Here is a 21713-nt window from a genome sequence, read left to right on the forward strand (position 1 = left end):
AGAGTGTGGTTCCACCTTCCAGTACAGGCTTTACAAAGACGTTGGCTCCTGAGACCTTTTAATTTGGCTCAATCCTTTTGATTTGGCTCTACTGAGTTTCCCAGAAGGCACACACCCCTGCTCTCTCCATATACTGCTTTGCAAAAGGAGCTGAAACAGGTTATGTTTCCCACAGCTTAGATGGCTCTGGTTATCAAAGCAGTCCCCAAAACTGATGTGGACAGGCATGAGCAACAGGGGGAAATTCAAGCAACAGTTGATTTAACCTCAGAACAAGTAGGAATTGTATCACAGGTGCAAGGACCATTGAATAATACCACTGCAAAGAGGATGGTGGGGATTCTATAACACCCAGGAGTGCTAGTTAAAGATTTTAGCTTTACTGCTAGGACATCCACCACTCCATCCGATCAGGCAGTTTTAGCAGCAGCAATAGGGGAGCCTCAGCTGCAGAAGAGAACTCGCAGCACTACATGTGAAGGACTCTGAAAGCATTACTGGCTCCCAAACTTGTTGGGTGGTTGTTTCATCTGGAGTAACAGAAAGCTGAAGACTAGGACAGTATTTACCAAGGAAACACAGACTAGGTATGAGACTTGGGTTTTGTGTGGGAAGGAGCAAAGAGGCAGCCCAGTGAGTAGGACCAAGAACATAAGCTTGCAGTGATGAATCGACGGGTACTGGCTGAGCAGACACCTACCTGACACCAAAATGCAAACATGAGTTCATCTGGATGGGGGACTGGCAGTGCTGATGAGAAAGCCAGTTAAGACTATAGCATTCCCTGATGCCAGTGTTCGGAAGGAACTGACGTGCTCACAAGACCTTATCCTCCCTTCACTGACAAGCCAAGGTTCCTCTTGGACATGGTCAGGCTGTTTGCTCTCCCTATGCTGAGCAGAGGCTCCAGAGCATTGCTGCCCTCTTGCTTCTTAAATCCATTTCCGAGTTCCAATGTGAACGTGTTCATGCCTGGTTTGTACTTACATTTGTACCGACACTACCCTGTAGTCCAGCAGAGTCCAGGATAGCTTTTAGTTTGCACTGAGTGGAGATTAAAACCTATATAAAAAGTGAATCCTGCTATAACAGCAAAGGCAGCTCTGATACTGTCCTGCAGCTCCCTGCCAGGGCACTCCTACGTGGGCCTTTGAGGACCATATGGTGCCACTGAGCTCACCCAGACCACCTCCACACGGCTCAGCATGTATGTGAGCATTCTGTTGTGATAAGCTCATCATCTTTTCTTGGCCTGCATTCTTTCAAAGAAGGCAGCTGAAATGTTGCGGCCTACACACTAGGCCACTCTGTATTTTTTTTGTCTCTCACATTTTCACTCATCTGAGAGGTGTTTAATCCCAGCCTTTCTCAATTTAGGCTAATGCACGTTGTTGGTTTGGCGTTTTGTTTTAAGAAAGGACATCAGTAATTTTTTCTCTACTTTCTGACACTCAGCAATTCTGAAATAAATAATCCTTCCTTCTCATGGCAGCTCTTGGTATTAGCATTACTAAGGAATAATATATATTCAGTAGAGTATCTCCTCTGACTAGTCTCCTGAAAATCTTTTACCTTATCAAAATGTTAGTTTAGTCCAAGAGACGTTGTGACAGACTGCTGCATTTGATCAATTTTTTCCCCTGGCCCTATCTATCTTTTATTTTAAATTATGTTCTGTGGGCAATTACAAAATGTTTAAGAGCTGACTGCCAGCATAAACTGTAACTTGAACACGTATTTGTATGGTGTGCATACATACCAAGATCAGATATGTTGTATCTTTTAAGAATGTTGGTAGCATGTAATGGATTATACAAAATTTGGGTATTTTTGTACTCAGTATTTTTTCAGTAGCTTTTCACTCAGGACCTAGCCTGTAACTCCTAATGCTTGTAAGCCAAAGAGAATACACTGGCAGGAACCAGGGAGATGGGCATCTGACCTGTTTACAACAAAATGTGCATACAGAGATAGCAAAATGAGAAAGGTAATGCAGAAGATACCAGGGAGAAAACAAAATAAAAGTAAGTCTGTTAAGAGTCCTTTTAAAATGTAGGCATTTGAGGATGTGAGCTAATGTGCAAATATTAGTATAGTGGGAAATCAAGTGGGATGTCAACCATATGGCACCATATTAGAGGAGCCCAAAAGAATTTCCCAACCAAGCTTATTTCTCATTTCCCATACAGCTGAAATGGGTGAAGTTGAGTAAATTTACAGGTGGGTATCAATAAATATTTAGAATAAGGAATTTTGGTGTTAATGATCTGATTTCCTTATTGAACAGGACAGAGATAAAGCTGCAGCAACAATTATCCCTATGTAATAATGTCGTGCACATCATTCAATAAAAAAATGGAAAAACCTCAATGTTTAATTTTAAAGGAAAAATATTCTGCAATGACTGCTGCAAATGACAGAGCCAGTAAATATGTCATTCAAGCAAACAGTTGCTACTGTATATGATGATCTGTTCAGGGTTATGTTTTTAATTCTTTGACTTAATCTGATTATCAGACTTCCATGGTAATGCACAGCATGTCCAGAACCACAGAAATTTAGAAAGCCATTCTGGCACTGTAACATTTTAAATAGCCACCTTCCAGTGCGTGCTCAGGGACACACTTTAACTCTTCAAAGAAGCCATTAAGTACTCTGGGCTGCTGCAGATTGAATTACTTGCAGAGATTTTCTCAACTACAACAAGGTGTGGGAACCATTGCTTTATTATTCAGCTCCTGACTTTAAAGTGTCTATGGGATACTAACTTGGTTTGGGTTTATTCTAAACCAGTGCTTTAAAGAGATGTGGCTGGTTCAATAATGGTCCCTACTTTGTATAGGCAACTCCAATGATACATAAAAATGGAGACTCACAGATCAGGTATTTTGGAAATACTACACTATTCAGGAAATTATTTCTTCTTGCACAATTTCTACTTTTAAAAGAGGTATCTCAACACTGCCTTGTCAGAACTGGCTCTTGTAGCATATGGGGTATTTCATCTCTTTAAAATAAAAACTAGAACCTCAATAAAATATAAAAGAGATTTGAAATAATATGTTCTTTAAAAAAAACCCAACTTTGCATGCCTCACTCAGTGCTCAATCACTTCAGCTAGAACAGGAAAATCTGAGGTACTAATTAGAAAATGATTACTCAAAAGTGAAACACCTGAGTCATCATCTAAACTGAAAATACCAAAGTTACACAGTAAAATAATGCGTTTTTACCATTCTTTCAAATTTCTAATTAAACGTATTTGAAACATAAGTAATCTGATTTAAAAAATGCTGACTCTGATAATATCCAATTAGAAATTAGTTAAAGTCACCTTCACTAAATTATGCAACATAGTCTATGCCAAATTCTGAAGGGGACTACAGGAGTAACTTCAGTCTTAAATGATAGTTTTAAGATACAAATGTATGCCTGACGACATAGAACTTAGGCCAAATATCTGGAAAAAAATATTCTTTCGTTATGACTCATATCATAGCTAGTATGATACTTTATTTTTTTTAAAAAGTGTCTGGTCCAGCCTGGCAGGTGTTCTTTGTCCCACATAGTTACCTGTACCTGAAGAAGTGAAGAAAGCACAAATTGTGACCCAACAGTGGGTCTCAACAAAATGAGAAACTTGAGGCCAGAAATGGTGGCGGCCCTTCACTGAAAGTCCTATGGATGTCAAAATGTGGCGCTTCCCCATCATTGCTTTGGTGAACTCTGAAGACAGCTTTGTGTTACTTTAACTGAGGGGTAGGTCAGAAGAGCTGCCCTCAATAAGATGACAAGCAGCGACCGTACTGAAATGAATCTGAGCTCTGTATTTTTGAAGCACTCTGCTTTCATTACAGCTGCTGCCATTACCCTTCACACTGGCACCAGGACCGGTACTTCTCGCTGTTCTCAATGTTTCCCATCTTCGTGAGCACCTAGAACTGCATTACTTACCAAATGAGACTTGACGAAGCTGAGCTCTGTTGACTAGCACCTTCGTCAATTGACTCATGCTGAAGGAGCCCATTTGTTCCAAAAAGGCACGTCACGTGCATTAGGCAGAGTAAAGGGCCTGGAAACTACTGGTCTCCCTTTCGGCAGATGTTTGTGTGCCTTTGCATTCATGCCAGCCGGCTCTCCCAGCTCGTGCATTCAGTACACGACTAGAGCCTGAAGGTATGTCAATGTACAGCATACGGAAACGCTACATTTGCATTCAAACCACAACTGAATTTAGACTCGCTTACCACTGGTTAAACCCCTACTTGATCAACAGAAGCCAGCAAACACTGGGAGCTCTTAACCCACTGGCAGACCTGCAGCATTATGCCTTACTGTGGCTAAGAAAAAACTTTCAAATCCCACCTTCCCTTCTCTGCCCAGAGCTCTCTCAGCCAGGGGCAGAGCAGTGATGAATCGGTGAGGCACGGCTCCCCTTACCTGTTTCTGGTGTATGGCAAGCTGTCTCCCATTCAGGTCAAACTCTTCCCACTCCCAAGAGCTGCTGACAGTACCGCTGGGCTGTGCATGCAAGTGGTTTGTGGCAGGACTGAGAAAAAAAAAGAGTTGCTCTTCTGACAAGAAACTATAATTTGGTATTGTTAATTAAAGAAAACCAATGAATACAGAACTCAGAAATTAAGTTTTACTTCTTTTTAGGTTTGAGAGTGCTCTGCTGTCCTGGCTGATCCTGTAGCAAGACTGCCCATGCTCAATATTAAAATAAAAAGTAGTGATGTACTGCTTGCTATAGCAGGTAGATTGTCCAGTCCTCATTTCAATGGTCTCTTCTTGATTTCAATCACAGATGTACCCCCATTAGAGAGAATTGGAACCCAGTGCTCATGTCTTTAGGATTTCCTATCAGTACATCAGAACGTCAGGGTGGAAACACATACAGATTCTTCACTGCACCCACTGTGGATGTGTAGGCTCTCAAAATCAACTGAGCGATGTAAATTCAATCTTTCAGATACAGCACCCTCCTCTGAAGCTTTATAAAAATACCAGTGCAACATAGAGCCATTTTACAAAACAATTGTCTTTATAGAAAGGTATTTTAGTGGTATATGCTGAGGTAAATAATAAAAACAGACCCAACAGAGGGCATGACCAGTGTTATGGAGAACTCCGGATGAATTTGGCCAGAAGCCTGTTTTAGAAAAGCTAGTATTTACCTACCAGTTATGATCCATGGTAAGGTACTTATTGCTGCAATACTTCAAAATTATTCTTCAGTTTACAAACTGAAAAATATACGAAATTAGATCTGTATGGGTGTTAGGTATTAGCTGTCACAAATTTTAAAAGGCATTGTACCAAGTTTTCATAATTGTTTACTAACCAATTTGATTGTAGCAGGTAAATAAACTACAGCATACATTTACCTGACACCATGCATCAAAATCACCATAAAAACTAAGTTTATCAAAGTCCAACTCCACGAGGAAAACATGAAAAAGTGCAAATTATGTACCCAGTATTTCTGTCACAGCTGTTTTTTCTTAATATGGCATGAAAAAGGTTTACAGCATATATTAAGAAAATTCTTACAAGTGTTCACCTCAATGCTTATATATACAACATTTTGCTCAAAGTGCTCACTATATGAAAAAAACTGATTGGATAAAAATATTTAAACAGTGCTTTCTGAACGTTCAGGGAAAATCCATATAATACATCAGTCCCGTTTGTTTTCCTCTTCACTCAGTGCAATGAGATGCAGAAGTCACATCAACGTCACGAAAACTTTGCTTGCCACATTGCCAGAAAACCTCAGTTACAGCGGCATCCTCGGTGTCCCATTGGGAGTGGGTCTTGTGTTTTTTTGCATGTGGCTTTGATGTTTTCGAGATCTTACTACTTTCATTCTTACTTCAAATACTTCTTGTATGGCTTTTCGAAAACAATGGAAATTGTAGTCTATTAATCCTACAGAAACAGAAACGTTTCCCATATTAATAAAGACATTTATACAAATTAGGTAATGAAAAATATGCTTATATTCTACAATTAGTGAAATACCACACTCTCTCTATGAAGGTCACTACCAGTGACTTTTCCAAGCACTTTTTTTCTGTGCTAAAAAAAAAAATCACACTTGGTAAATACAAATACTTCAGTGAGCATTGTAGTTTCATATTATGTCCAATATTAAAAATACTTACTTGTCTTAAGAGAAAACAAATAGAAATTCATTGGAAGATAATAAAGTTTTAACTTAAAACAGAGCTTTGGAGAAGTGCTCAGTATACTACAAGAAAAAATAAAATACTTCATAAAATATGGTGTCATTTTGTAAATTTGCTTTACAGAAAAACCGTGATAAAAATATTAGCATCTAGTAATCAAAGAATTTTTGGGTTTTTTTATGACAAGTAAGTTTTGAAATGGATACTTGATAGAAATATTACCAAGTAACAGCCAGCTATACTTCATCTTACATTGTAATTAAAAAATAACACAACAGACATGCTGTTAGATTACATACATACATAACAGGCAGATTACATTGCCACGTGAGTGGGCTGAATGTGATCCCACAGAAAAGCTGTAAAGCCATACTGGTAGTCAATCGGAAGACTTCTTGGGTGCTACAATTGTGTAATACTGCAACACAATTTTAGAATTTTGGTACTGAGCTTATGACCTCATTAAGGTTTAATGCCATAAGCTTTCTTAACTCAAATACTGCAGTGTTTTCCACTTCAATTTCTCTAACAGGAGATGATACAGATTTTAAGTGGTTTAAATTCACCATGTTACACTTTGATTTTCTTCCAGGAATCATTTTCTTTCTTCCTCGAGTTCAGACAAAATACTATGTGGAAGTCACCAGGCACCAAAAGCTACTCTGTATTATCATACCAGAACTGTTAAAGAGTATAGGTTACAGCACAATGTATCCCAAACTATGTAGATACAACAACCTGTAACAGGTGTGGACAAACCCTGATGGGTGTTTATTCAACATAGCATCTGTTCCGCAACAGTGTCCTTAGTAGGTATTTCAAAGTAACACATCTTAGGCTTACAGTGGGAAAAAAGTAACCATATCTAATATTCAAAGATAATCAAGGCTGTATGGGTATTAAATGAGAAATTCAACCAGTTGAAGTCTCATAAAATAGAAGGTAAACAGCCTGTACTAGTACTGCATCCACAAACAAACCAGTACTGACTGGTGAATTCATACCACAGGATGGGGACACAAGCCCAGATGGGGGCTCATTCTTCACCGCCCAGTTTTGGGCTCAGGGCATTTCCCCAAGACCAGTAACTCAGTGAACACCATGCCAGTGAGCAGAGCAATCACGGGCTAAGCTTTCAGATTGACCTTCACCAGGGTCAGAGAGATAACCGAGACATTTTACACCCTTTAACTGCAAAATTTGAAAGCCACCTAGTACCCAAATATGCAGCTTTTGAAAAGCCTCCTTTCAGAGATGAGAAAAGCAAGAACATATTTCTTTCTGTCAGCCAGTTTCAACAATTTTCCCTTGGTTACGGCATGCAAGCTGTTCCAAATGCGTATGCTGGTGCCAACAGGTACAAATCCATGTTAGCCAAGATAAACTGACACGTTCTGCTGTTGCGTATGGAAGCTTTACTGCATTAGATGTAAACTTTCATATGCTTTCGTAACAGAAAGCTGTCAAATACATTTATGATTTCATCTTATCTTAATGCCAGCACAAATACCTTATGCCTTTAAACATCTTATGTAAGCACTATCAAGCTGTACTTACCTTTCGCATTTGTGATAGAGCTAGAGACTTATCAACTAATGACAACCACAGTTATTTATTAACTCGCTAATACACAAGGGAAAAGTAATGCAATATTAGAAAAGGGAAAAATACCTTTTCTCTCAAAGCTTTCTTCTCTGACGAAACAAACAAGAGCAAGGAATTTTGTCACCTCTTTTAAATAAAGGACAGTTGTATTGTTCAGTTTTATGATTGCCATTGATTCTTTGTCATAAGGAGTTCCAGTGCCATCATCTTTAAGCCTGAAGAGCAATATTCAAACAAACAATCAAGAAAAGATAAGCTGCAAGTGAGCTAATAAAAGTACTCCCACATTGGTTTTTTCATCAGATAATCTCAAGCTTTATTAAATTTTCATTTTAACCTTTCAGGGAGACTTCCTCAAACTACACACTACACAACCAAAGAACAGCTTAAACCATTTATCCAGTCACACACCAAAACTTAGATCTGAGGCTAGCAATCAGAGCATCTCATTGCTAAGTACCTGAACTAGAGCCTTCCCCCGCCATTAGTTGCCAACCATTTACCACAAGGTTGTCTGTTTTCTTTTAATCAATGCACTATATTATGACTTTATCTAAAACATGTGAACCAGTAAACCTGTACTGATAATTCCAAATCTATTAACCTTGCTTGAGCAGTGGCAGCTGACTGAGTAACAGTTCAAGCCATCATGAGACTTTCCTCATGAGATGTTGGTTTTTGGAACATCACAGGGATTTCTCCTTCACAGATGATGTGTTACAATCATAGAATCATAACATGTATTGGCTTGGAAGTGACCTTTAAAGATCATCTAGTCCAAAGTGTTAGTTTTGCACTTTGTAATTTTACCCACATTCCTGAATGCACACACAGATCTTGTTAACTCAGTAGTTATCACCAACTTCCCAGAACAATTAGTATTAATAATATATTAAGGTAACAAGTTCCACAGATGCCCTGGGAACAGAGGAAATAAATTCATTGTAATATCATGGCTTTAGCCTACAGCTAAAAACATGGCAAGCAGTTTTCTGGTGATAAATGCTAAATGGTTGCACAAAGACATTGGCAAAGTGACATTTTGTGAATAGTGAGCCCCACAAGTGGTGTTGTACAGATAATAATTAAATGCATGGTCTTTTAAACTACACAGCAGCATCCTTCTCTGTACAACAAAAATGCCACAGAATCAGCATCCTTTATTGTATACCTCTGTAAAACACAAGTTCCTGTACAATTACTGAAGTGACCAACTCCAAAATCTGAAATATACAGTGGAATATACAAACGTAAGAAATTTTACAAACCCAGTCAACAATTTGTTGTTCTTTTGAAGTTCTAATGCTTATTGCACATCTGCATCAGGGTTCTCCCCCGTACCTTCTCCAAGAGTGCAAGAAATCCATCAAAGGGTACAAATGCAAGGCTACCAAAGACCGCCACGCTCCACGCATGCTGCAGTTCAGCCTCCAAGGCTACGCGTCTCAATGCACTAATTCTTAATGCGCCCCTGCCTTTCCCAGGAATAGCTGGCATTACATTTGAACAAGGGCCCAGCCACTTAAAACAGAACTTGCAAGGAGATGTACAAGCTTCCCCAGTTGCTAATGTATAAGGAGGGGTAACTGAAAAAACCCACCACAAAGGTCACATAGGGAAAAGGGGGTGAACAGAGAACTGGAACAAGCATGACGCAGCTCTCCGAGGCCAGGAGAGGCCACTGGCTATTAAAGTAAACAAAACTAAATATGGCCCCACTTTTTTTTCTTGTTTTTTGAAATGGAAGGCATTATTCTGTTGAATTTGTCCCTGGGGAACAAAAAGATAATGCTAATGTTTCCTTTTATTTTAGGTTGGTAACTTCCCACTCCTTTGTCCAAATAAAACTATTAGCATAGAAAGAGGAAGATGTTCACAAATGAGGCTGGGGAGGGAACAGTGCTTGTGGCTGGCAGGGAATCTATAGCTCAGAGGTCTGCTGTTTCTTCCTTCTGCCCTGTCCTGATAAATTACTCTGGCAAATTACACATTCTTATTACTGATTATATCCACTTCATCCTAATTTTGAAGCCATTCGGATTCTAAGTACACACTTTTATGAAAAAAAATTAACAATTTACTTACCCATATATACAAGAAATGTCAATCACAACATCTATCATATCACAGCAGAGCTCGTAAGTTTGCATATCCACTGGAGTACTGTCTGTTGCAATATAGATCTTACTGACTACATCAAATAAAAATGCTTTTTCAATCCCAGAATTCTATTTAAGAAAAAAAGAAAGAAAAATAAAATGGAAGCCATTTCTTCACATTAATACCAAGCTTTTTTGCTCCCCTGCTTGCCTGTTACACAAAAAGCTAGACTGAAAGAGTGGAAGTCAAACTGCAATCAAGCTCATTGTGAAAGAACTGCACATAAAGCACTGTCTATCTGTTGAAAACTGTGATGCTTACAGACCCTCCAACAGTTTCTGCCTCTGAGCAGACATAACACCAAGTTACACTCCCACACTTCCCCTCTCTGGAAAACATCTGACGAGATTACATTTCTTTTCAGTGGAAAGTGCATGTGTGTGGGGAAATCTTCCAGGAATAAGTTTTGGGTTTTTTGACTGTAATAACGGACATAAGAAGTGAGCTGCAATTGAAAGTTACTCTAGCTGGGCATGTAAGAAGGTAGAAACAAAGAAAAGAAAAAGCTGATGGTCACAGGTAGCAGTATGTTCACGAACTGACTCCTCAAGGAAATGGAGAAATTTTCTCATCGAGGTCTACAGCTTTTTTACTGTCTGGTTCCTTAGGACATCTTTTAGGGTCACAGGAGAAAGACCAGTATTTTGATGGTGCTCCTTCAGTTTTCATGTAGCATTAGTGGTTAAAGCTAAGTTATAATGCTAAGGCTTGCTAATGTGATGACAGCTATGTTCCTGTCATCTGGCCAAGCTGATTAAGACTCTCCATACTGGAGATGTATCATATTTACAGCTCTCACAGGCTAGCCAGGAATGCTTGCTCATGCTCTTTGTGTAGATAAGTAAACTGCTGTAAGTCTCTGCTTCCTGGGCGGGGGGGGGAAGGCAAAATGTGTACTGATTAACTGAAAACAGTAGCTTTGCTTCCTGATATCAAGGGATTGCACCTGGGCAGCTGTCCCAGAACGAATATAAAGGGCAATTTCCCAGGACTGCTAAAGCTCAAGCTATAAGATATGCTTCAGAATCCACTTATGCAGAAAGAGAAGCAACTTTCTCCAATCAAACTGTATTTTCTCCATATATGGGCTTCCCTTTTTAATATGGTTTGGGACTGCTGCCACAGCAGTTTTGTAACTACCAAAAAAGTCCCTGAAAACCCCTAACAAGTTCAGCTTCCTTTGTAGTTACAGAACTTTTCCTTTTTCTTCCTTCCTAAGTCAACTATTTAACACACAGTTAAGAGACTAAAGTGACCCTCCCACTTTCCAAATTTCCTGAAATAGGTAGAAAAACTTCAGCCCTAGGTATGTCGTTGACAATGGCCAGCAATATTTTGGGTATACTCTTCTCAAAGGGGCTTAATTCTTCCACCATCATGCACACAACTAAGGCTGGAAACATCCATCAATAAGAGAGTATAGAGATTAATTTCTTGCATTTCATTATGGAAAAGACTCCATGAGTAGCACATTTCCCTAATTCATTAACAAAAAAATCAAAACAAAGTATAACCTGTGGATACCTTAGGGTACATGGTCTGACACACACAATGTACAAGGAGAGTCTCAGAGAACTGGGTTTGTTCAGCCTGAAGAAAAGGCGGTTTGTTGTTACCTACAAATACCTAACGTAAGGTTGCACAGAATACAGAGCCAAACTCTTCTCAGAGCTAATGTGCTGAAGGACAAGAGGCTAAAGGCACAAACTGAAATTACGATAATGTTCTTTTTTCTTATATCAAATCAGGAGAGTGGTGAAGCACTGGGAGCACGCTGACCTGAGAGGCTGTAGAGTTTCCATCCTTGGAGATACAGAAAACTGGACTGGACCCAGCCATGAGCAACCTGCTCTAAGTGGCCTGACTCTGAGCAGGAGCTGACCTCTAAAGGTCCCTTTCAGCCTACACAGCTCCATGAGTCTACGTTCTTTGAGCACTAAGAACAAAAATGTATGCCAATTTAGTTTGGTTAGTCTGGCCACATGTGATAGTTCTCTAATTTTAATTTTTAAATAATAATTCTGACAGCATCTCACACAGAAGATGCTTGTAATCACAAGATTTACCCGTAAATATCATAGGTATACAGGTAAATATCAATAGGTATACAGCTGTAATTCATTGCCAAAATACGTATTTGAAAATACAAGTCATTTTAGACAAAAGAAGCTGAAACTTGAGCCCTTTAGTGTCATTCATGAGGAGTTGGTTATAAAATTTTCTATTACATAAAGAGAGACATAGTGATAATTTCAGCTGTAAAGGGAAGATGTACCTTGAATTATTAAGATAGCACTGACAAAATAGTAACATTTAACAATGAGAAGTGATTTTTCTGTCTCAGAACTCCAGCTGCTGCAGCCTGCCTGTACTTGCAGTGACAGTTTAAAAGGTTTTCATCTTGAGATGTTTGTCATGCCAGCAGTTATGCCAGCTGGTAACAGCACAGTTTGGTGTCTTAACTTAAGCTGTGCTCGTTTTCATTCGAAACTAATGCAGTGTGGTAGGATCTGCTGAGAAACTGGCACATATTTGCTTCTGTTGAACTTTATACGCTGACAGAAACCTCAGCGAAAGGGTAGGATGGACTGCCAGGAGTAGTAATGACTAAATTGTGCCAACATCACTCCACAGATTTCATTTGCCAAGGTTTTCAGTACAACTTTAACTGAAAAAGCAAAGGATTTGCCAGAATATTTGTGATGAAATTGCTCAAGGAAAAGAAAATACCAGTAAAAGCAACAATTACAAGTCATTAAAAAAATCAGGAAACAGTGGATAAAAAATACTATTCAAAGAGACTTTGTATCATTAACACTCAGGGAAAATAACAGTAAGAAATCAAATGTTCCTGTTACTGGAGCAGGAGGGTTCCTTATTAGAGAAACAGAGGCCAACAGCTGTCTTGTGCCACTGAATGAAAAAGCTGCCATTGGTGTCAGTGAGGGCAGGGCCAGAATAAGCAGTGGTCATCTCTGACACAACCCTAGAGTCTGGAAAGAAGACATAACATGCTAGAAGCTCTATTAAGCACTCTGAGTCCATGTAAGAGCATTCCATGGCTAATCTGAACCATGAGAGCCACTGCAAAATATCTTCTGCAATGAATAGCTGAGATTTTATTTTGGACAGGTAACAACCACGAGATAGTTGAATTTCAAACCATGTTTCACAACTGTACTGGGTTTGATCAAGTAGAAGGCAGTTTCTATTCTTTAAATGGAATGGGTTCAGTAAAACTGGTAGTATTACTCCAATTCCTAGGTTAGGTAAATGGCCCTATCTTTTTCCTTCTTTAAAGTATGAAGAGTAAGACAGAATTTGGCCATAAAAAGTGTTTTTTAAAAGAACTTACAGGACATCACCAGTCACTTAAAGCTAGGAATGAATTTCAGGCAGTTATTTAAACAGGTCCTGTGGCAAACAGCAGATTTCGTGAAAGAATTTTAAATACTACATCTGAATTTAAAGATTTTTAAATTTATCATTACACAAAATTGTACTGAATTTTATTTTTACCATAATTCCTTGTTCGGTTTTAACACATACATTTCAACATCCCTCGAAAAAACCCCCAACAACCCTAAAATGAAAACCCACATTTCTGTGTAACACAACTTGATTGCTCTCTAAGGCCATGGCAATTAGAAACAGACGTGCTTCTATATGAAGCCTATAAGAGCGTTAGTCCGGTAAGATTTACATGGGTTTTGAATGCTGAACAAACTGCTGTTTTATGCTCTATAAGCAGTTACATTAAAGATTGTAGAAGCAGTATTATCACACTGATGGTTTCTCAACTGTACAAGCTAACACACTGTGGCACTATAAAGTTAGGCAAAAACCTGATGTGAACTTAAGAGCCTATTTTTGTAATCATCAGCTTTTCATGTTGAAAGTCTTCATGGCACAAACGAAAGCCCATCCTTATGAATATTGCTGCAAAACCCAAACTAGAACACCAACACACCCACACTTTGCAATCCAACACACTGGCTTCCTGAGGCAAGGCATGCCCAAAATCCATGTCGAGATTTGTTGTCACTAAGTTGCTAAAGTAAAGAGGCACTCGCTAACTAATTCTGTGCTGGAGAATGATGTTTACTTTTCTTGTGTTTGCAAATAAGAATCATTCCGAGCCTCCTGTCTACAGATGGAAGATACTCGTGAAAACAGACAGCAAGCATGCTGAGGACATAATGATGCAGCTACACCTTGCTATAGGTCATTAACAAACTGGATTTTGCTCTATTTGGAGCTAAGAAACAGTCTGAGACTGTTTCCCCTATTGATTAGGGGAAATAGCGTACCCCTCTCCCTTTTTTGGACTTCCTATTCATTTGAAAGACTTGTTCTTCCCTATAAATTACATCTCATATCCTAGGTGTTATCAGAGCTCCCTTCTGGGTGTTCCAGACACACAGGCGACTGTCATCAGGCATTCAGGAAGCCGCTCGTGCTCGGTGCATCTGGTGGTTTGGCAGAAACTCTTCACCAACTCCAAACAGTGAGGTGAGCCCACAAAGAGATGTGACTCACAGTATGAGTGACTGGGGTGACTGGCACAAGGAGGCCTATCATTCACACAGCTTTCTCTTTAATAACTGTGCAGCATATTCAGTATCCAACTGCTCCAGAACGGGTGTCATCACTCCTTCATTACCTTTCTGTCCTAAGTGGAGTTCAGTACTGGATGATAACTGGTATACAGTCCAACCATTTGGGTAGAAACAGATCTTTGCAACAAACCATTCATTATGAAATAGCATCATTTCTTGCTTAACACTAAGAGAATAAGTTTTGGAAAGACCTTCCTCTAATCCCAGCTCTCCCTTTCAGCAACACATTCAACTTTTTTTTCTCTCTCCATTTTCACACCCTACACTGAGAAACTGTGAAGTCTAATTTTATCTTACAGGCTGTTGAATGATATTAAATAATTTCATTACTTCAAAATGACAAAAAGGCACAACAAAATACCTTGCTTGGAAATTGAAGTTTGACAAACTAATGCTAGATGCGAGGTGCAAAATTAGAATACTGTGAGAAAGGGTTCAGTTTCAGGAGCAGCTATGACGGGACTTCAACACCACCAAAACGGGGAGCTCCCCCTTTTCACAACCTACTTACTGTGTTCCCCTTTGCTCGTGGCCACATGTTCCCATCTTTTATCTTGTGCCAAAACAAGAGGATGTTGGACTCCTCCATGACTCGCTTTTAACTAAATTAAACAGTGCATTAGTGTGTGTCACAGTGACTCCATGAGGGAACAGGCGAGTGTCAGAACCAGTGCAAAGGAGAGGAAGGGACCACACATACAGGGACAGTGGAGCAAGCGATTACCTCCACAGTGGCTAACATGCCACTGGATATACAAAGCTCTCTAATTGGCCTTGGAAGTAACTGTGAAGGCTATGAAAGTTGTGATGGGCTCTACTTCTACAAATTTCAGGACAAGATTTTCTTAAGCAGGTTAAACTATGTTACAAAGCAGAATTAATTCTACGTCAGAGGTCAGATAAGATTATGTTCTTTTAAGAATTTATTCACACAAATTTTAAGCACTAATTAAACAAATGCAGGTAGCACAGACCTTTGCAACATTCCAATTAATGTATGAGCAGAAAAGTGATGGCTGCTAATCCACTTTATTTGAATCAGAAAATACTGCATCTCAGCAGCTTAACACTGTTTAATAGACAGGCAGGGGAGGCCAAGCTGCATGTGGGTGCATTTCAAATAAGATTTGATAATTTCTCTGAGAGTTCATATTGCTTGTAACTTCTCAGAAGGCAGTGAACAGAATATCTGAACATGCATGTTGGACATAGCTGGATCTACAGACAAAGTATATAACAAGTACTTACTGAAATAAAGATGTTAAGCAGGTTTTCCAGTGTTGGGAGCTGTGGAATCAGTTTCTGTACCACTTTGCTAAATGCTTCAAATATAGAATGATCATATATGCTTGTCAGATAAAAGCTGGAAAAAAACGTCACCACATTTTCCTTTTAGCCACATACCGTGAACATGATGTACCTTTCATAATATGAGCGAAATGAAATACTGTAAAACAACAAGTGCCTACACTTATGCAATTACCCCTTGTGATCAAAAGTCACATGTAATGACTGAAGCATAGGACTTCATTTCTATACAAACCCCTAGACACTGCAAACCAGAACTCAGTGCAGAACTTCGTGATGCAACTCCCACCTTGGTATTCTTATGAAAATATTTTTCAAACTGCAGGAATGGAGTAATATTAAGTATGTCTGTTGTGATCTACTTTTTGAAAGCTGTGGACTCATTTATCAATGCAATGATGCAGTCAAGTTGTTTAGGGCTCTAAAGAGCTGGCACATTCATGGAGCAGGTCTCTGAAATATATTTGTACTTGGCTTTAAGTGCTAAGAAAGATATGACAACTTGATGTCCTCTAGTTTCCAGTCTGCAGAAGTCCGCTATTTTTCATTGTTTGCTACAACAATCTGCTTTATCAGCAGATGTAAGGCAAAGATACAGCACCTGTCCTCCCAAGTGGCTCCAAGCAGGCTGCAGCAGTGAGGACTTGTGATTGGGAGGGGACTGTGAGGCACAGAGGTTTCAAAGAAGGCAAAAGTAATGTAGGTAGCATAAACACTCTACTGGCTGGAGCTCTACTGGCTGCTGCCACTGTCCAAGCAACTTATTTCAAGACAGCAGCTGCAGCAAAAACTGATAGGACTGTGGCGTTTGTCATCTGTTTTTAAGCTCATATCCTGTCCATCTTTCCCTCCAAGAGGGCAATCAGAAATAAGATACTTCGTTTGGCTTAGGTCAAATGCAACGTCTCTGATTATCCTTTTCCTTCATATATCAAAAGCTCGTTGCCTGCTACTTAAAGAGAACAGAAAATAGTAATTTGTCAAATAAGCTGCTCTCCTCTTTAGGATTCTCTGCACAGCAACTCTTCTCACCTGAGGTGAATCTTCTCCAATCCAGCATCTGCAAGGTCATCATTTGCCCTCTGGTGAATATCTCTTTGCGTTTCAATCTTGTGATCATCAGATAAACCATCCACTTTATGGATAAAGATTTCAAAGTTGATATCTGGATTCACTTTATAGGCTCTGGTCACAGTAAGATGCAGCCGAGCTAATGCTTCCATGTAATCATCCTGATGAAGTAAAAAGAAAAGCTACAACTGTAGGAAAGTTCTTAGAGATATATATAAAATTTTATGATACTTACTTTTAGATAATGTAACAGTTCAGTAACAGCTTAATTTTTCAATTTATTTTAAGTAGAAGCCTGAGCCTACATCCAGCACGTGCTCCAATCTCATGCTGTCAGCACTGAGGAGTCTGAGCAAGAACCTTGAGATGTTAAAGCAAAGCAGTTAACTTTTGAATCTACTGCAGAGAATTAAATATAACCAAGCAGCTCTTGAAATTTTAATGACTTCCTTTTAGTATGTGTCTGTGATGCAAGTTATTTATTTGCTTTTTAAAAACATCTGTGCTTTTCAACCCATTTGTCTATTGCTGAAGGAAGAAAAGAAAAAGGTAGCTTAAACTCTCTTTTTTACCTGAGAATCAATAACAAATATCAGTGCTCCAGTGCCTCTGAAAATCATCTCATAGTCAAATGTAGGGTCAAAGAAGTCAATTTGCCCAGGAAAATCCCATATCTGAAAGTTGACAAAGGAGCTGTTGGAAACATCCTCTCTGCAGATCTTGTTTGTGCTCTCCAAGAAGAGAGTCTCGTTCGGCGACATTTTGTGAAAGACAACTTTCTGAATGGAAGACTTCCCACTTCTTCTCAGTCCCATGAGCAGGATTCTTGGCTTAACTTCAGTACTGAAGGGATCATTGAAATCCAAAACTGAATAAAATCACACAAGAAGAAAAGTAATCTACTATGGCAATATTATTAGTTACTTGCCAGATATCATGCTTTCAACATTTATTTTCATGGTACTTTTACTTGGATTTATGCAAATGTCACCAATTTCTAAATTTAGGGAGCGGTGCTACAGGCATTTTAACTTGAATTATTTGCCCCTTAGACTCTACTATCAGAAAACCTACTTCTCACCTTTAGGACAGAGACTGCAGGTTTGATCACTCAGTTTGCGTGTAAAAAATGTGTTATCACACACAGACATCCTAATTCTGCCCTTATTAACACTATTGCACACTCCCAACTTTAAAAGAATATAATCTGGTAACAAATACCCTTGTCAGCTGATAGCTGCATAACACTGCTGGAAGAACGGAGTAAGTTTGTGTCAGTTACATCTCTATCTGTGTGATCTTCCTAAGGCTACATGAGGACTTCCTTCCTCTAAAATAAATAAATTACTTTTAAAAAGCACACATCCCAGGAACGACAGGAAGAGGACAACTCAGCAGGCAAACAATCCCTCTATGCTGGGGCTTAGAACACAGTACTGAGATCACGAGGAGTCCTTTTCTAAGGCAGTTAGGATTTCACCCGCTATTGAATAATTTGTGTTACAATCCGTAAAAGTTTGTTATCCAATAAATAAGGTTATGGGATACCCCTGACTATCTGCAAAACAAAGGCCTGGGAGCACAACGATTTCATTGTGTTACCTAGCCCAGTTTGAAACTGGTACTGCTGAAACAGAAGAGTTTCTAGTGCTGACACAGTTACGTTAGCATAAAGGTAGTTATGGGAGTAAACTATACTGCTGTATCTGTAAGGATATGAATGCACAGCCATCCACACCCGTAAGCACACCAGCTTCAGTCTCAGGTATCTCCAATCAAAACAGCCGCAACAGTCTCAACTGCTGCATTTGGTTGAGTTATAACTTTGAAACATCCGAGCTGAAAACGGTACTGCATGCAGATGTAAAAGGTTTTCAGACATTGCTGTGATATCTTGTCTGCAGCATCAGACACAAGCAACACAAAAAACTGAGCTGTCAATGCTAAATGTGCAGAGCAAGGCTCGCAGCACAAAGTGGTCAGGTTTAAAATACTGATCAGACAACAGGCTAAGCACAGCAGCTGTCAGGCAGACCTTCTCCCATCCACTTCAGTACAGACTGCCATAATTCAGAGCACAACATAGCTGCATTTCTTTCCCTTTTTCTGCTGAGATAAATTTTGAATTGCAGAAAACCGGCACATATTTGTTCCTATGCATACTTCCTGCACATGCCCTGCATACTTTAAGTGATCTACTGTACTTCAAAAGAACGAAAATCCAAACCAAGAAACCTCGGCAACAACAAATTAAACCTGTCAATTTATGCTTACAGGCTGAAACACTTGGAAAGCTTAAAGGAATCCTTTGCCTTGGAGCACGTTTTGCACCCAGGGATGGTGACCACATCCATCCTCTTGTGCTCCTCAAGCCTCTTGCACAACTTTCAGAAATGCAAGTGCAGGATGTGCCTGCCAGGAGGGCACAGAACCTTGTTCACGCCTGTCTGCACCTCCTGAGCTTCAGTTACAGAGAACTGGGGCTCCTCAAGGGAGGGCTGTGCAGTGACACATCCCCTTGGCACCATCTACCGGCTCATGAGCAGTTATGCCACTCGGTGTGGGCCCTTGTCACCACGGCGACTGACGGGAATTGAAAACTCATGATCGGTGGGATCCTACTAATTTTAAATACATTTGAAAGGCCCTGACAGGTATTACTGCTTACTGTGCTCTTGTCAATTACCACACGTGAAATGCTGCCAGGCTGGAGCAGATGAAACCCCTCTGAGCAGAACAGCGACAGGTAACTTCATAAGAATCTCATCCTCCTAACACAGCAATGGCCAACTTCTGCTGATCCAGAGACAACACATCTAGGAAGTAATAAACTGCAGTCAACATGCTGCTGTACTCTTCCTCTCAACCTGAACGGCGATAATACCCTTCTGTGGCTGCAAGAAACACATGCCTACAATACTTCACACCTACAGGAGAATAATAAACCTCTTCTCTAGGACAATGTAACAATTATTTGTTTTGCAGGTACGGTCTTGTCAATAAAGCAAACCAAAGTTACAGGATTTAATGTTGTTTCCTCCACCCCACTCTCTTCTCTAACATACAGATTTTCCACAGCTGACAAATGTGCAGTCACAGTTTCATAAATGTGCATGTAGCCATACATCATGCAATTTGCATTTGGGCCATCAGAAGGGAAAAGAGCTTTACAAGAACTAGTTTGTATAGCACTCTTTCTAAAGGCACATAAAGAAAACTCTACCGATTGAGGCTTTATTGCATGTTTCAAAAAAATATAAAACACCCATTTGCTCTGTATGCAACAGCACTTACAAAGTGTAATTTGCTACGGATTTGTACTTTGTGTCCCCTTCCTCTCCCCACCACAATAACACCAACTTCCCCCTGCATGTCTTGTGACACATCCTCCAAATAACAGATATGACACGCTGTGGCTGATCTGGAGCTAAGCACACTTCGGTTGGCTGGACCACACACACATGTACAGTACACCGCTGTGCCAGCTGCTGCCACAGAGAACGCATACATCTGCTCTGAGGACGCTTTAATCTGGGTTTCTCCACTCCTGAATGCCAGTTTTCATGGAACTTGTGGGAACTTAATCACCCTTGAGATGTCTTCTGCCCAAATTTGTTTGAAGGTGGACAGCAGTTTCCAAAGTTCTGACTGGTGAGGAGACAACCAGAAGACAGGCTACCTACATCACTCCCTTTTCTTTAAGAAATAGGCTAAAAACTCACATGTATCTTAAAATGAATATTTTCCAATAACGGGGTTTTAAATTGTTGTTGCACTAAATTGTTCCAGGCTGTTAGATTTTTACGGACTGTAATACTTACTAGAAAGAAATTGCTTTATATTAAAGGCATACTAAAAAAATACAGTTGCAAGTGCAAACGGAGTTGCCAATTAGAAGAATGAACACTGCTAGTAAGACAGTTATTTAGCTTTTGAAATCCTGCCAGTTCAAAGACAGGGAAATGTAAATGAGTGCCATCCAAACCTGACTAGATAGCAAGGCTGCTATAGCACTTTCCTCTGACAGGGAGAGTTAAGAGATTACCTTATATGTAAAGGAATTGGACGATGCGCTGCCTGCCCACATTCCTTTGCAGAGTACATGACAACTCCTTCTTTAATTTGCCACAGAAATGCCAGCAGATGTATCACCGTCACTTCCCAGACTAGGTTACCGAGTGAGATCATAATATGCCTAACAGAAACACTAACCTCTTCTCTGTGCTGTAATGGGAAAGTTAATTTTGCCTATTGTGAGATGCATCATATTTCCTGCTTCACTCACTTCTGCATAGAGTAGATACAATACAAGGCCAGTTTCTAATGGATATCAACAGTCATTCATATTTCAGCTTTTCTAAGCAGCCATAAAGAACAGAAGTCAAACTGGTTAGAGGCTGCATCCTCTGAAGTATTCAAAAATTGAACTTAACAAACCCAAAAGCACTTTCCCCATAGAGAAGTGGTCAATTCCTTACAAAGCTTCTGTAACTGCAGTTGTGTTCTTCCTTATGAAGTGCAATTCCCATGTGTTGCGACACGCAGAAGAGCCCAGCTCTGAGGAGATAACTGAGAACTGCACCTGGTAGTCCTGACCTGTCTCACCAGGATGTACAGCACACAACGATACTCTAGTATCTCCTTCATGCTATGAGATATTCACTGACAGCTAAAATAGTTCTTGAAGCCCATCCTGAATTTCACATCAACTGCAATTAACTGTCAAAGCAGGTGACTTTCAGTGTTTCACAGCTATATG

The 21713-nt window shown here is 39.7% G+C and overlaps 1 protein-coding gene across 1 annotated transcript; it reads right to left on the minus strand.

The window, feature by feature from the left end:
* Positions 1 to 4623: 4623 nt before the first annotated feature.
* Positions 4624 to 17816, minus strand: RRAGD (Ras-related GTP binding D). Its single transcript, XM_010194578.1, has 6 exons — positions 17527 to 17816; positions 16916 to 17115; positions 15824 to 15938; positions 9882 to 10024; positions 7863 to 8011; positions 4624 to 5931 (listed from the first exon to the last, which is right to left on the minus strand). Exons 1-6 carry the CDS (start codon positions 17767 to 17769, stop codon positions 5780 to 5782), a joined length of 1002 nt encoding a protein of 333 aa, XP_010192880.1. The 5' UTR covers positions 17770 to 17816; the 3' UTR covers positions 4624 to 5779.
* Between the last annotated feature and the right edge of the window lie 3897 nt (positions 17817 to 21713).

The sequence above is a fragment of the Mesitornis unicolor genome, unplaced genomic scaffold, assembly GCF_000695765.1.
Source record: "Mesitornis unicolor isolate BGI_N332 unplaced genomic scaffold, ASM69576v1 scaffold46561, whole genome shotgun sequence".
Taxonomy (NCBI): Eukaryota; Metazoa; Chordata; class Aves; order Mesitornithiformes; family Mesitornithidae; genus Mesitornis; species Mesitornis unicolor.